General features: G+C 38.3%; 1 protein-coding gene across 1 annotated transcript in view; it reads right to left on the bottom strand.

Moving 5' to 3' along the window:
* Positions 1–132: 132 nt before the first annotated feature.
* Positions 133–15,192, bottom strand: part of LOC101157639 (transmembrane protein 65) — a 49,058-nt gene continuing 33,998 nt past the window's right edge. Inside the window, exons 6-8 of the mRNA XM_004077755.3 lie at positions 8,956–8,998; positions 2,142–2,247; positions 133–1,648 (exon numbers count right to left, since the gene is read on the bottom strand). Of these exons, the coding sequence (XP_004077803.1) occupies positions 1,508–1,648; positions 2,142–2,247; positions 8,956–8,998 (290 nt within the window). The 3' untranslated portion in view covers positions 133–1,507. The remainder of the gene's footprint in view (positions 1,649–2,141; positions 2,248–8,955; positions 8,999–15,192) is intronic.

Raw genomic sequence — 15,192 nt, 5'->3', positions numbered from 1 at the left:
TGTAATCCATGGACACCAGTGAAGATCACAAATCACTGAAGAAAAAAAGGTTCAGAGCACTGTCTAGTGGGTCTAGATGACCCAAGTCATACTGTTAAAGTGCCTAGGATAGTACAAGGATTACAAATGTTGCATTGTTCCTCATTTTATTTTTCAAATTTGAATACAGAGGCATGCAAATGTGTAAAATCAGTCAGACCTAAATAAAATCCTAAATCCATAAATATGTTGATTTCTTCGTACATTTTCTTCACTTATAGTCACTCTTTAGAGTCGGTTGCTCTGACAAAGCCAAAATCCTGATCAATCTTATGGAATGCGTCCCTTTGCAGAGAGTCGGTAGCAAGGCCCTCCAGTTTGAGAAAGATGCTGAAAGTAACCCTCATGTAGATCCACTTTGTGCTGATCACTATTTTTTAATCTACACAGTTATATTTTATAATAAACAAAGGCAAATTAGGAACACAATATAATGTTAATATTCAGACAAATATAAATAAATCTACAAAGAAAAACATCGCATCTCAAGCGCCACATGTCTATCAACCAGCAGAGGGCAGTAGAAGCAGCATTGTGATGGAAGATTTGGAGGAAGGTGTGCGTTATGAAGCATCTCCTTAAAAGAAAACTCCAACATGAGATTTATTGATAAAACTTAGAGGGTGTTGGGAGGTTCAGCGTTGCTTTTTTCCCCTTTTATATCTTTTACCTCTTCTTCCTCCTGCATGCATTTCTTCTCCTTTCCTCTGTGGGTAGCTTTGGCTCAGAGGTAGACCAGTCGTTTCCCTGCTGTAAGAGTTTGGTGGTTTGATTCCTGGCTACCCCAGTCATGCTGAGGTGTCTGAAACTGAATCCTTCTTCAGTGGTTCCTTCCGGTGGTTTGGGTTCATTTGTGTGTGAACAGGTGGGTAAGAAGCAGTACCAGAGGGTAGCAAAGCACTTCCATTGAAGGGTTGTGAATGTTTCCCAATCAATTACTGCTCTCATTCCAACTATTTAAAAATAACATTTAGTGCTGTTATCTCAGCTGCATGCTTTACAAAATGAGAACAGTTTGCAGAACCTTGAGAACCAAACAGCAAACAGAACAACGCATTCATTTTTAACACAGAATCAGGCTAATTGCATTGCTTGTTTGTTTTTGTTCATATCTCCTTTATGAGGAGTAATATCTTTGACAGAAATAAAGCGTGTTTTTAGTTAATCTTTTATACTTGTGAAGGTTTTCAGACTAGGAAATGAGGTGGAGCCTTTGCTGTTGATGAAAGAGCCTGACTTTGTAAACTATGAAGCAAATGTAAGCAGTTCCAACCTGCCTCTGTAAGAGATGACCAGATTCCTGTGCTTTTTCAAACATGTTCTTAAACCCTCCTCACAATATCTTGGATGGTTAAACTGATTCTTCTTAAAATCCAAACGAGTTTCTACGAACTCCACTCGGCAAAGAAAGCCAAACGGTCCTGGAAAAGTCCATTAATGCTTTTGAACCGCTTTTGTCTTCTTTCCTTCAGTTTTTGCTGCTCTCTGTCGCAGCAGGCGGTATCACCGTTTGCTCCTTCGCCTTTTCTTTCTTGTTGTCGTCGTCCTTGAAGAAGAGGAGAGGAAACATGCCGAGGATGCAGCCGATGCCCACGCCAATGGCTTTACCCTGCAGACGAGAGGATGATAAAAGAGGGGATCAAAACTTCTTCCAAACTAATATACTGAACAGGAGATATATCTGACCTTAAGAAACGTTTTCTCGTCATCTTCATCTCCATTATAGAAAATAGTTTGGAAACAAAAATATCCAACTATCTTTCCTACAATTATATTACCTGGGTGGTAATGAGGACAAGAGGGGTCCAAACTGTGCAGATCAGCTCAAATCTCATTAAAGATAATTGTATTTCACATTTGAGCAGCCAGAGTATATTAAAATCCTTCAGGTATCTTTTTTTTTTCTATGCATGATTAAATGCCTTAAAGGGCAAATGAAGTAAGATTGTGTTTCTGCTGTCAAAGTGCTGATGTTTCAACAATGACTCAAAGATCCATGAAAACATTTTCAGCAGCCCCTTCAGGGAAAACACTATTGATTCTCAGAGACAGATACATGAAGGTTTTATCATTTCAGGAGACAGTGTCTTTGTGGTACCAACCGAGTGACAGCTAACTCGGGTCTGCCACATGTCTGCCTGTTTTGGACTCAGGTCAGGAATCTGCATCCCCAGCCGAGATGCCAAAGCTTCCACGTAGCCTGCAAGGCTGTAAAAAAGAAAAAAAGGAAAGGTAGAAGAAAATATGAAGGAGTAAGCAAAGAAAGAACAATCCAGTGAAGGTGGCAAAATGACCTATCGTTGAAGTACCACTTCCCTCTACGATCAGAAGTGAAAACTGACTTCTATTCTAAAACTTCCAATGATCCAGTAAGCTTTTATTATATAAGGTTGCATCATAATAAGTCAGAATATCAAGAAAAAGTTGATACATAAAAAAAAGGAAAGAAACACACTGATATGTTTTAAGTGTCTTTTTTCTTTCTGGGTGGTGACAGGAAACTTGATTGACCGACACAGGAGACCCAGATTTTGTGGCAACACAGCAGTAGCACGAAGGTGTTGCCCAAATGAATAAATGTAAAATTTACTTTTTATCCAAAGATCATAGAACAGCAGTCCAGCACATTTTGTCTTCAGATCTAGTCTTGTATTCAAAAAGGATCACAGATGAAGCTCATGTTCTGGATTCGTCTGTCTGTTGTAGTTCCTAAAGCTCTGATTCTAGGAGCACGTCACTTCTCTCCAACACATTCCAGAACAGCTTTATTTTCTTAATCCTCTCATGCTGACAGGTTGCTTATGCCTTTCCTTTTTTTTTTCTTTTTAAACAAAAGGCTTTCCTTTCATTCAATTTTAATTTCCTATGCTTGGACCTTCTCCAATGTGCCCAAGAAGAAACCCCAAGGGTACACGGACCCCTGGTTTGGAATAACTGGATAAGTGTAAAACCTGCAGTCTGAGATCAGATTGATCCAAACTAAGTGACTAGGTAGAAGTTTTTCTGTTTTTTTTGTCTTGTATGATGAGAATGAGAATGAGACACCATGAGACTTAATTATTGACTTTTCTTTTCATTTAATTCTTTTAATTTAAAAGTTTTAAAACTCTGAATTCTGGATTTTTACTAAGTTCAACAAGTCAAAACAAAATACAAATCACCTTTCATAATATAATAGTATGGTTCTCACATATCTATGTAATATCTTGGTTCCAGTTGTTTGCTATTCTAAGTTATTGATTTACATTGAGAGGAAAATTATGTAAATCAGATCAGCAGCAAATGCCAGAGTTCTTGTTTCGGATCCATTGGTTTTAATCCCACTTTGTTCAAAGATCTCAGCAGGAGTTTCTGAACCGTCAGAACCGTCAACCCAGTGTGACATAAAACATGTCACTCAGATTCAGTAAATAGTCTATGTATGGATCGAATGTAATGTTCCTCTCAAAACAATCAAGAACTACATTTTCTAGCCTCTAAGGCATTAGAAGTAGATATTGATTTATAGTTTGCAGAGGTTTTGTGCAGGAAGGAAGAGCAAATAATGAGGAAAAAGATAAAAAAAGATCAATGTGTAATACCTGCAGATACCGCTCTAAACTAAGGATTTTTCCCCCCTCTGTTTCGTTTTTCTCATCACTTCTTTCTGATAGTGGATGCGGTCCAGGTGTTTGAGCTGCAGTTTAACAGCTGCTTTGAATGGTTTTCTGCTCCCAGAAGACACACTTCGAAGTCTTGCTTTAAACTTCCTCCTGTAATCTCATCTTCTTTGGTGTTTTCTGCAACCACCTGCTCATAGACATACAGTACATATATAGCATAAATATGTCTATAATATAGCACTTTAAGACCCACTCTGCTCATCTTTTGATCTATTGTAAAAGCCTTCCCAGTACTAAAGTGCCTATGATAGCACGAGGGTTACGCAAAGAGAACAATGTTCTTGATCAGGGGACGCACTCTGCATGTCATGTGTCATGACGTGTTCAGGGTGTTGCCAAAGCACATGAAATGTGGAGCTCAGATCCAGTGTGAGAAGAGAAATGCAGGCACAGCTTTGGTTCAGTGTCTGGCACTAATGTGCTCTCGGTCCACTGCACACACAAATGAAGTGCAGCTTCAGCGTTGGAGTTCAGGGAGAAATGGCAAATATAGGAGATGGGAGAGGGGTCGGCTTGTGTGTGTGTGTGTGTGTGTGTGTGTGAGGGCCTGAAAACATCAGTTCTGCTTAAAGGAAAAAAGCAGAAATGACAAATGTGTCACACCTGATTGTTTGATGAGCTTCTAGATACCAAACCGTAACACTTTTCATGCTGAGCATGTCATTTTTTCTTACACCAAACCAAGTCACATCATCCTTCCAAAAACACAAAGTAATGCAAAGCCCATCACAGCTATTCCTGCCAGGTAAAGTTCAATCCAAATATTTCATTTGGTTGCAACAGCAGCGGGCAGAACAAATCAAGCCCACATCAGAAAATAACGTACTGAAGGAACAACCGTGACGATGAAAAGATGAAATTTATGACAACGTCCCTTCCAGATGAATAGTTTTCTGTGTAAGACACAGACTGCTGCATAAAAGACAAGCGAGTACAATTAAAGGGCAATAACAACTTCCAAGAAGCAACAACAGGAGGAAAATGACATTTACAGAGGTCTGACGGATAGTTTAGTTTACCTGATTTATGCATGTTACCTTTATAAAAGCAACAAAACTGATGAAACATGAGCAGAAAATTGTATTTAAAGGGAAAAACTCAAAATTGGCCAAAATTTAAATCAGGGTGCGTCAACTAAAGCGTAATGAAGTAGATAACCATCATTTGAACTCTGTAGAGAGAAGCAGATGATGTTAGATTTCCCAAGAGACGGTAAATTATTGTGGCATAACTAACTCTGGACAAACATGGAGGACAGATGTGGAGTTCAAAGTTAAGTTATCAAATTTGTCTGTCACGTTGTTATAACATACATAAACTACAACTTATTCCTCTTTTAAAAAAACCAAACAAAGTTTAGATTTTTGTCTCTGGAAAAACTCTGAACTGAAATTAGATGTTGTTGTTTTTTTAGACTTGGAGAAGTTTATTGATGCTGTTCTCATCTTTTCCAGAAAGTCACCGATTCATTCGATTGGTATTAAACTGAAATAGCTACTAAGACAACATAGTAGAAGGTGAATAAAGGTTTATTATTATTAAGAGAAAAGTCAAAAAATGTATAGAAATGCATATATTTTGGTTAAAAACAACAACTGCACATTATATGAAACAACAATCACAAAAAGTTGCAACTATTCATAATTGGAAAATTAAGTAAATTGACGCTCTAAAGCAGGGGTGTCAAACTCATTTTGGTTCGGGGGCCACATTCAACCCGTCTGATCTCAAGTGGGCCGGACCAGTAACGTAAAAGCAAAATAACAGCTTTGTTTTAGTTTTTTACTCAGTTGGAAAAAATGCCTCAATCAACATAGTAGCCTAATCACTTGGGGCCAATGGATCTCAAATAAAATTAATTTCAATTAAAGAGAAGTTGGTCTATTCAAATTAATACAGACTGAATATTTTACATCTGACACTGAAACAATCCAGAAACTTTTCTTTATGCTAAGTCTCTTAGTGGTGCTGAATGTCATATTCTTTGAGCACTGCGATGTTGATGACATACAAAGCATTTGGGTTTTGCATTCAGCTTCGTGAAAGAAAGAAAAAACTCTGTCCATTTTTCCCGGAAGGCTCTTCACTCCACTTCACATTTGACAACATTTTGTTCTTTAGGGTGTCGCTAATGATCATCCTTATAGCAAGATAACAGCGGTAAGGCTCATAGGGAACCAAGGTGCATCCTACCCAGATGCAGAGCTGCTATGTTTCGCTTTTGGCACGTGCAGAGATATGCTGTTTCAACTGTTTTTCCTATCCTTTGCTCTCCCCTAGTGGCGGAATTGCACATTTCAGTTATTTCTTTAAAAAAATCATAACTCGCCACAGGAATGGAAGGGAAACTTACTTTCTTTTTTAATCATCCTTGTGATTTTTACTCTTCATGTGTGGGCCAGACTAAACCACTTCGCGGGCCACATAAGGCCCGCGGGCCGAATGTTTGACACCCCTGCTCTAAAGGAATGCCCAGTTTCAGGGGTGGAGCTATGGGGGGAAGTAGGGGGGGGCAGCTAACCTCCAGCAAAAACCTTTGCTCCCCCACATGTCGCACGATTTTTGTGTCAATGTTAGTATCATTATTGACAAAAGACATCATCAGCAAAACAAGCTTCTGTTTGCAAAAATAGACAAACGCAATATAATGAAACCTTGAAGCCCTCTAACGATTGCCCTGCCCCTGTATTCCTTATGCTATCCTAGGCACTTTAACGTTGGGAGTTGGGTCATCTAGACCCACTAGACAGTGCTCTGAACCTTTTTTCTTCAATAATTTGTGATCTTCACTGGTGTCCATGGATTACATGAAATCTTTCCACCTTTATCCACCTTTGTCATGGTAGGGAGAACACGTCAATGGAAGGGTGGGGTCATCTAAGTTAGCACAAGGGGTATTGTGTGTGCTGGCCCTTCTGGACTTTTCACCCGGCTGTTCTCCTTTGCGAGTCTTCTGCCTCCCCCCATATAAAATGTTCTAGCTCCGCCGCTGCACATGTTACTTATATACCAGTGTGGTTCAGCTATAAGTTGGAAAATAAGGTCTTCAAAGAGAGGCACACACATCTGAAAACACCAAAAACTCAAAACTAACACGAAGCAGTCCTGACTGTTATTGTGTTTCTGACCTCAACTGTCTTTTTTACCCTTTTATTAACTCTCAGAAACAGAAAATAACAAATTCCTGAAAAAGACAGAAAAAGCTACAGGGAATAGATATTTATATGTAAATATGGTGGAACGTGTACATAGCAGCTCATCAATTTTTAATGGCACCCAGTGTGATGCTGTACTTCCAAATGACAAAGTCAAACTTTTTGTTGGGTTTTTTCAGTTGAGTGAAAAACTGGAACACATTTTCCTTTCATTTGATCAGAGCAGAACATGGTGAGCACAACAACTTTTATGAACGTCATAAAAACTAAAAGGTTTAGAAAACAATTTCAATTTGTCTGCATCCAATCACACATTCAAGTTCACATCTTTGAGCGCTTTTATATTTTACTGAACCTTAACTTACTATTGCATTTTAAAAATGAAATAAAAATATTAAAGTGCTCTTCACTCAGAAAAATGAAGAAAGTTTTCCAGCTTGATGTTGCTGATAACTACAATAATCTTCAACTACAAATTTATGTAGATCTTTGCTTCAGATGGAGGACTAGTTTCCAGTTGAAAAAATATGTGGCTATACATTAAAAGAACCCCTAAAAATTAGGACAATGAAATGGAACCTAAAGCATAAATTTTAACAGAAAAAATGGGAGTCAAGTAAAAAACCTGAAGTAGAAAATATTAAAGGAACTAAGAAATGTATAGATGATTTATTTAAAAAAAAGAATTGCTTTAAAATCCTTAAAATACCAAAGACAAAAGTCAACCAATCTTTGGAAAACACAAGGGCATAAATGAGTTAATGGTCTCATTAAGAAAGAAGAGTGCATTTGTGTGAGTTGGGTTCAGCTGGTTAAAGATTGTTCTTCCATCGAGAAACACACTGGTAGCTACAGTTCAGTACAGGTTTTGTGCTTGCCTTTGGCCCACAAGTTGCTAAGTGTTACGGCTGAGGCTGTAATTTTTTTTCTTTTGTGTTTTTGAATTGTCTATCTCTGTTTTCTTTTGTGTTTCTGTTGGAGTTGGAGGATTTTGGTCTTTCTTTTCTTCTGCTATCTTTGTTTACAGATTAGTGCCTACGTTGTCCAGAACACCTGATTGGACGAGGGCCCCCAGCTGACAGCAACAGAGCTTTCCTTTGTTCTTGAGTTACACAGACTTTGGTCCTTGCATTTTGTTATTTTTTGTTAGAATTTTCTATTTTCTGAAAGTAAATCCCGGCTTACTTTGAGCCTTGGTCTATATGAGAGCTATTGGGTCATTAAGGTATTTAATTTGTTTTGTGTAACACAAATTGGGGGCTCATCCGGGATTAATTGGTTTTTGTGACAGATGTGGTAGCCAGTTTTCCTCAGGTCAGATTATACAAAATAAAACATTCTTTTGTTACATAAATCTAATTTGAAGAGCAAGCCAAAATCTAAGACTGATTCTCAGAGTCATGACGTCTGCGTCTCAATAAATGAAAGATTGTTAACTTGCTGTGATTGAGTCTCTGAGTCAGGACTCAGTCTAAAGTGGAACAAAATGTGATCATATGTCAGTTTCCGTCACATCTTCACAGCATCCCCTACCCGGCATCAGTAGCCAATGGTTCTTAGAAGGATTCAGATGCACATAAACAGCAATCATAATGTATCACAGAGGGGGCTCAGGCTCTCTCTGCCATAAATACATCAATCTTAAGAAAGAGAAGAAACCATCTCAGGCTGCTCCCATCACACTGACAAACTGACCACAGGAGCTTTGTTTCCTGAAGAAGAGAAAGCAAGCTGGAGTGTCCACAGAGAGTTTCACAGCCATTCGACTCATCTATCACACTGACAGACTGCACAAGTGCCAGCATGTTCAACAACATTCATAGTGCTGGAACAATTAGATTCACAATAAGACTGCTTACAGCTTTAATAAATAATGCTCACCTATTTATAGACACATTTTTCCTCCTGTATAAAAACTGCTTCCAGTGTGCAACAGATCTCTTCAGACCCGTCCTCAAAAGGAAAAATACTAACCTCTATTAAGCTGTTTAATAACTGCTTTTACTACAATTAACCAGTATTGAATGTCATTAATGTCAATTCCAAAAGCTTTTCTGAAAATGATTGACATTTTCTTGTGTCTTGTGTGAAAAGCTTACCCCAGTCCTGCCAGGTCAGACACCAGGTTCCCCAGTGCAGCAGCTGCAGAGGATTGAGAGGAGAGACAAGGCTGAAAAAGAGGCTTTAAGGTGAAAAAAACTGAAAACATTTAACTACTTAACCACCAACTTAAAGTCTGTTTTATTAAATCTAGTTTGTTGGATGTAAATTGACTCAATAAAGAATATAACTGCCCTGCAGACAGCCAGACTCAGTTTGGAAACCAGATCGGTCAAACCTCTCCTCTAACTGAAAAAAATGATTACCCTTTCTATAAATATGCATCTTTAATGCGTTCAGGATTGAGATCTTTCTGAGAACTCTTATAGCACTCTTGCCTCACAGCGAAGGCCCTGGTTTGAATCCTTTCTGTATGGAGTCTGCATGTTCTCTCTGTGCATGTGTGGGTTTTCTCTGGCTTCCCCCAACAGTCCAAAAAAAAGCTTTCATAGGTTAATTGGTGTCTCTAAATTTCCCCATAGCTGTGATTGTGCGTGACTCTTCAACGTACTGGAGACCTGTTCAGGATGTGCCCCACCTTTACCCAGCAGTAGCTGGGTTGGCTCTCCTGGCCTTGTGACCCTAAAAGGGATTCAGTGATGGACGGATTAAATTAAATTAAATCACACACTTAGGTGTGTGAAATGTGTTGACCACATTTGACCCATCCCCTGGGGGAGCGGTGAGCTGCAGACACAGCCCCCAATCCAACCCCTTAATGCTGAGTGTCAAGCAGGGCGGCATTGGATCCCATTTTTAATGTCTTTGGTATGGCTCGGCCTGTGGCCAGTTTGAACTCACGACCTTCCAGTTACAGGGCCGACACTCTAACCACAAGACCACTGAGCTGGATGGATGGATGGATGGATGGATGGATGGATGGATGGATGGATGGATGGATGGATGGATGGATGGATGGATGGATGGATGGATGGATGGATGGATGGATGGATGGATGGATGGATGGATGGATGGATGGTTTCCAGCATCCTACAGCGTAAAATGTCAGTATTTTAAATTAAAAATACAGGAATAGAATTCCCCTTCTTTCTTCTGGACAGCATCTTATCTAATGTAAGAAGTTGTGGGTAGATTTGTGTTTTTATACTAAAGGGGAAAAATAGGAATTAAAAATATTCTTCTCTTTTGAGGACTCTCACCTGTTCATCTTGGCTGCTGTAGGACCTGCAGGTCATTTTAATACCTCTGAAACTTTTATTCATTTACATAAAAGCCCAGACCATTTGTCAGGAAATAAAGCCTCTTCTGTCGCTAAATGCAATAATATTTTTTTAAAGAAAGGTGAAAACAAATTGTAATGTGTTTCCTCATCAGATGTTATGCTTTGTTAAATGCAAAAATTTAGTTTTAGTAGATCACAAATCAGAGAAAAGTCAGCTAACATGATTTCAAATACCTTTAAGCAAGAATTGGAGACCATAGTTACTATTTCAGGCCAAATCAATACTTTCGGTATAAACGTTAATATTGGACATACAACCTCTAATCATTAAAAAACTTGATTTGACATTTAAACACTATATTTAATGCTCTTTGCTATATAAATTAACGATCAGGGTGGATCAGAATGTATCATTTTTTAACCATTATTGAATAACAAATCTAAATAAATTTTAGATTGATGAAAGACGCACAAACAAAATGTGGGTCAGCGTTTTCCTGCAGCTCATAGATGATGAAGCCAGAAAACTTTATTCATTAAACTGGCAGAAACATTCTTTCTACTCAAGTAGTGATGAATAATTCTGTGCCTCTTTCTGTCATTAGAGGAGTCCATTATGGAGACGTTGTTGTTGTTGTGTTGCTAAAATGCTGAAGGAAATGTGACAAAGTCTATTCTGCTCTCCACTTGTGTTTTTTTCCTGATCGCTTCAAGCTCAAGGTTCAGTTCAGCAGAAAAATTCTCAGTGGAGGTTGGAATAAAAAACAGCAGAGAATTCACTGTATGGACACACAATTCATCCCAATCTAGTTCTTTTATTTGCTCTACAAACAACAACGAGACCAGTGCATGAATGCACCTCAAATAATTCACCCTCAGGATGTGCCTTTGAGTTTTAATAAAGATCCAGACACTAATAAGATGTGATTTGATTTAAGTTTGCTGTTAGCTTCAGCAGGCTTTTGCATCAGTTAAAAAAAGGGACTCATGTCCGCTGCAGCAAATCATCACAGCTAAGATGATGCAGCTTTGTCTGAGACCGGTTCAGATCTCATCAAGAAGCACTTTGTGAAGGAGAACTTACAGACAGAAGACAGACATATTAGATCTGAGTGAAACAAGGGGAGGATTTTCTGCAGAAATGTTTGCAGAGGGAAACATCCTCAGAGAAGATGTGGATTACCATAGAAAAGATTTTCACTACAACATGCTGTAAAAAATTAATTAAACGTCTCAACTTTTACTTTTAGGGCTAACTTCTATAGCAAATCACGAGGCACCGTTGTAGATAATCACCTAATACAGGCCATGAAAATTCAAGAAAGCACAACTACACACAACAATTGTTGTAAAAACAGCCCCTGTCAACATAGTCAAAAATTCTAAAAATGTGAAAAACATTATGTAATAAGCAAAAAAATCTGCCTATTGGGTTAAAAATATGGTCTATATTATAAACATAATAAATATAAATATTCTCATTTTAAGAAAGAAATTCTAGTCACTAGGACTGTTTTCTCAAGCTAAGATTATTTTGCAGTTGAAAACTATTCTTGATAAGATTTTTTTTCTTGCAAGACAGAAAATAATAAACTTTTTCTTGAAACGAGGGTCTTTTTACTTTCTTAAGATTCCATTTTTGCAGTGTTGCAACATTTAGTCATTCTCACTCACCATTCAAAGTGTGCAGCGTACATTAAATGCTCCAATTTGATCCAACTAGCTGATAAACGTCAGGACAGATGGTTTCAAAGACGGAATCAAAAGAAGAAGCTAATATTCATCTTGTCATGACTCCTGAGGGGAACGGGGGTTTGACAGCTAATCTCAGCAAAACGACAGACTGTTTAATAGAGTTAATCCTGCTTGGGAGTTTCCACATCATTTCCACTCCTAAAACAAAATAATTAGTCCAAACTGCTCACAATCCGTCTTTCATGGAGACCAAACTGGCTTTAGCAAAGAAATTAGCACATTTCTTCACATTTTGACACCCACGCTAAATTAGTCTGCACATTCTCAAGCTGCTCCCTTTCAGAATGTCTCCAACCTGCCAGGTCTTGGTAAAAAAAAAAAAATAACAGTAAAAGAATTGGTGTTGCGTGGATCCTTTAAAATTTAAGTAGGGCATCAGCAGCTTAGTAGTGAACCTGAATAAAACATGTCACCTCCAATAGAAAACCTCTCAAACTGCTGCTACAACTATAGCAGCTGCTTTGTCAAATTTGGTGCCTCAAATGGAAAATGCAAGTACTTTTACAGTATAAACATCCTTTTTAGAATTTGGAATCCATCAAGACTAAAAACAGAAAAGTCAAGTCCTTTTGCTTCTTCTGCTCTCACAGCCAGAACTCAAAGGCAAATAAGTTTACTCGCGCTGATGCCTTAAAGCTAAAACATACTACAAACACCTGCTGAAGGAGAAGCTGTGACGATTTGATCATGGATGCAGTTAAGCATCATCGAATGAAAAGCAGTGACTAAATATGGGTGTTACAACTATGATCTTCCAAATTCTGAGTTTAGTAACCTGGACTTTATCAGGATGTTCAGATTTTGTTCTTTTTAGTATCAGCTTTAATAATGCAAACCCCACTTCTCAGGCTGCAGCTTGTAGCACTGACATGGTTTGTGCTCTCACAGCTTAGATGACATGAAGTTACCAGAAATACGACAGAGAAGCCTGAGACGAAGGAAAAATGTCAAGGACCTGCTTTGAGTTCAGGGAATATAAGTGGCAACAATTACATTATAAGCCAGTTTACATTTTTTTCTTTAATATACATTTTTTAAGAACATTTGAGTCTTTAAAGCAGGGGTCGGGAACCTTTTTGGCCAAGAGAGCCATAAACGCCACATATTTTTAAATGTAATTTCAAAAGAGCCATACAATAATGTAGCGTCCCTTTCCCACACTGAGCCACGGAGACTTAACCTCTTTTCAGGTTCTTTATTCTGGTGACTGCAGACCGCAACAAACGGCGTACAATTAATTCAGCAACTCCTGAATCTCTCCCGCCGAGACGAGATGAGAGCGCTTCTCCCAACTTTATATTCTCTCACTGCCGCATCAGCCCTCCTATTTCCTTATTCGGCCCATAGCTGAACCCCATTGGTCCAAACTCCCTAACAACAGGCTGAGCGACAGGACTGAGGGCCAATCAGATCTCTGCTTGATGCGTTCCACCATGAACTCCAGAACTTTTAACGCGGCCCAGTCACCCAGTCCAAGTCAGTCCGCGACAATATGTTTAAAACTAAATATACAAGTGAATGTGTGCATTTGATGTAATTTCAACATTTTTAAAGTACAATAAGTCTGGGGATTCTTTTAAATAACATCATTATGCTCTTGTTAATAAATGATGAGTATTTCTCCTGGTAGTTTTGCTGATGGTCTAGTCTGGTTGATACGTGGTGAGTTTCTGCTTCATGCAGGCGTTGAGACTTTAAACGTGATCTTAGGTTTGAATGTTCTATAGATGTGAGACAGACATGGAACCAAACACACACTCACACGCTGCAGTGAGTGACGGACAGCGGGTTTTTTACTATCCCTGCGCGATTCCCCTGTTGCCTGTCCCCCCACCCCCACCCTCTGCTTTCTTCCTCACACATCCCGTCCCCGAAACTGCGCGCTCGTTCTCAGAGACGGGAGCGCGCCGTTTTAGGCACGGCAATTCACAGGTTTCCGGCTGGTACAAACTCTGTGAAATAATAGATAATAGTAAACTGATAGTTTTCTCTCCAAGCACCGATACTACTCCGCGCCTCTGGCATCGCATCGCACCCGGGAAGGACTGGTCTAATGAAAAAAAAAAGTAAAATTAAGGATTTGTCTGCGAGCCACATGTGACCATCAAAAGAGCCATATATGGCTCGCGAGCCATAGGTTCCCGACCCCTGCTTTAAAGGAACCAACAGTGGATTTGTTCTTATTTTACTGTTTTTTTACTCTGTAAAGCCCAATACATTAAAGAATTGACAAAACAATTTTTTTGGCCATTAAGATGTTTCCCAAATCCTTTGATGAATTCCATGAAAAATGTTTTTTTATGAGGAGATGGCATCAATTAGGTTATTTTGGGTGATGTCGTACATTTTTCCTCACAATAATGTTAGTTTAAGATGCAAAACTATCGACCTGAGTGTTCAGGAAAAAGCAAACAAACAAATTTCTCAAAATTGACAATTGGTTTTTCTTAGCATGGAGTAATTGTATTATAAATAATTAATTATTAAGTAATTTCAGATTCTTTCAATACATCAAGCACTTATTTAGAGAAAGAATAACAATAGATGAGTTATTCTCAACATAAAATTTAAGGAATTAGCTAAACCGGTTGCTGCCTAAAGAATTTTTTGAATTTCATAGAAGCAGCCACTTTTTAAATGAGCAGGAAAGGCCCTTCTTCTGCCCCTAGTGGAATGACGATGAACTACAAGACAGAAAACATGGACCAGTTCTACAAAATGGACTGTTCAGGAAAGTTTGGATCGGAGTCTTGGAAATACGTTTATTAAATATGATATGAATGGTTATATAGGGTTAAATGCCATTGAAAAATGCTGCTTTTCTTCAGGTTTAAATACTAGAACTGGAATCTGTAGAAAACTTTGGCTAGACAAAAGTTATGTTAATGAAGCTCATAGGAAATCTTAAACATTAATTGACTTCCTGTCTTAACGCCAACTCTTTAAAATCATCTCTTTTTCAGTGAAATTGTAATTTTTTTGTCAGTTTGTTTCTTGATTCCCTCCATTCTTTAAATTTTATTTTCTTATTTCTAATGTTATTATCTCTAAGTCGGTGTGTTTTTTAAAATAAATATATTGTCATTATCAGTCAGATATAATTATCTAGAAAGCCAAAAATCAGGACCAAATAGCCATTTCAACAATTTTACAATAAACTCACATCTGTGTTTTGTAGTTTGCCTTGATTACACTGTATTGTAATTAATGAAAGCGGTCAGTCTAGGTTCTTAACTCCAACTATGGCTATAAGTTAGGGATTCTGAAGAAGTTTAATGAGTTCACAGATACAAATAAG

The sequence above is a fragment of the Oryzias latipes genome, chromosome 16 (assembly GCF_002234675.1).
Source record: "Oryzias latipes chromosome 16, ASM223467v1".
Lineage (NCBI taxonomy): Eukaryota > Metazoa > Chordata > Actinopteri > Beloniformes > Adrianichthyidae > Oryzias > Oryzias latipes.
The sequence above is the reverse complement of the archived record's forward strand: the minus strand, read 5'-3'. Positions and strand labels throughout refer to the sequence as shown.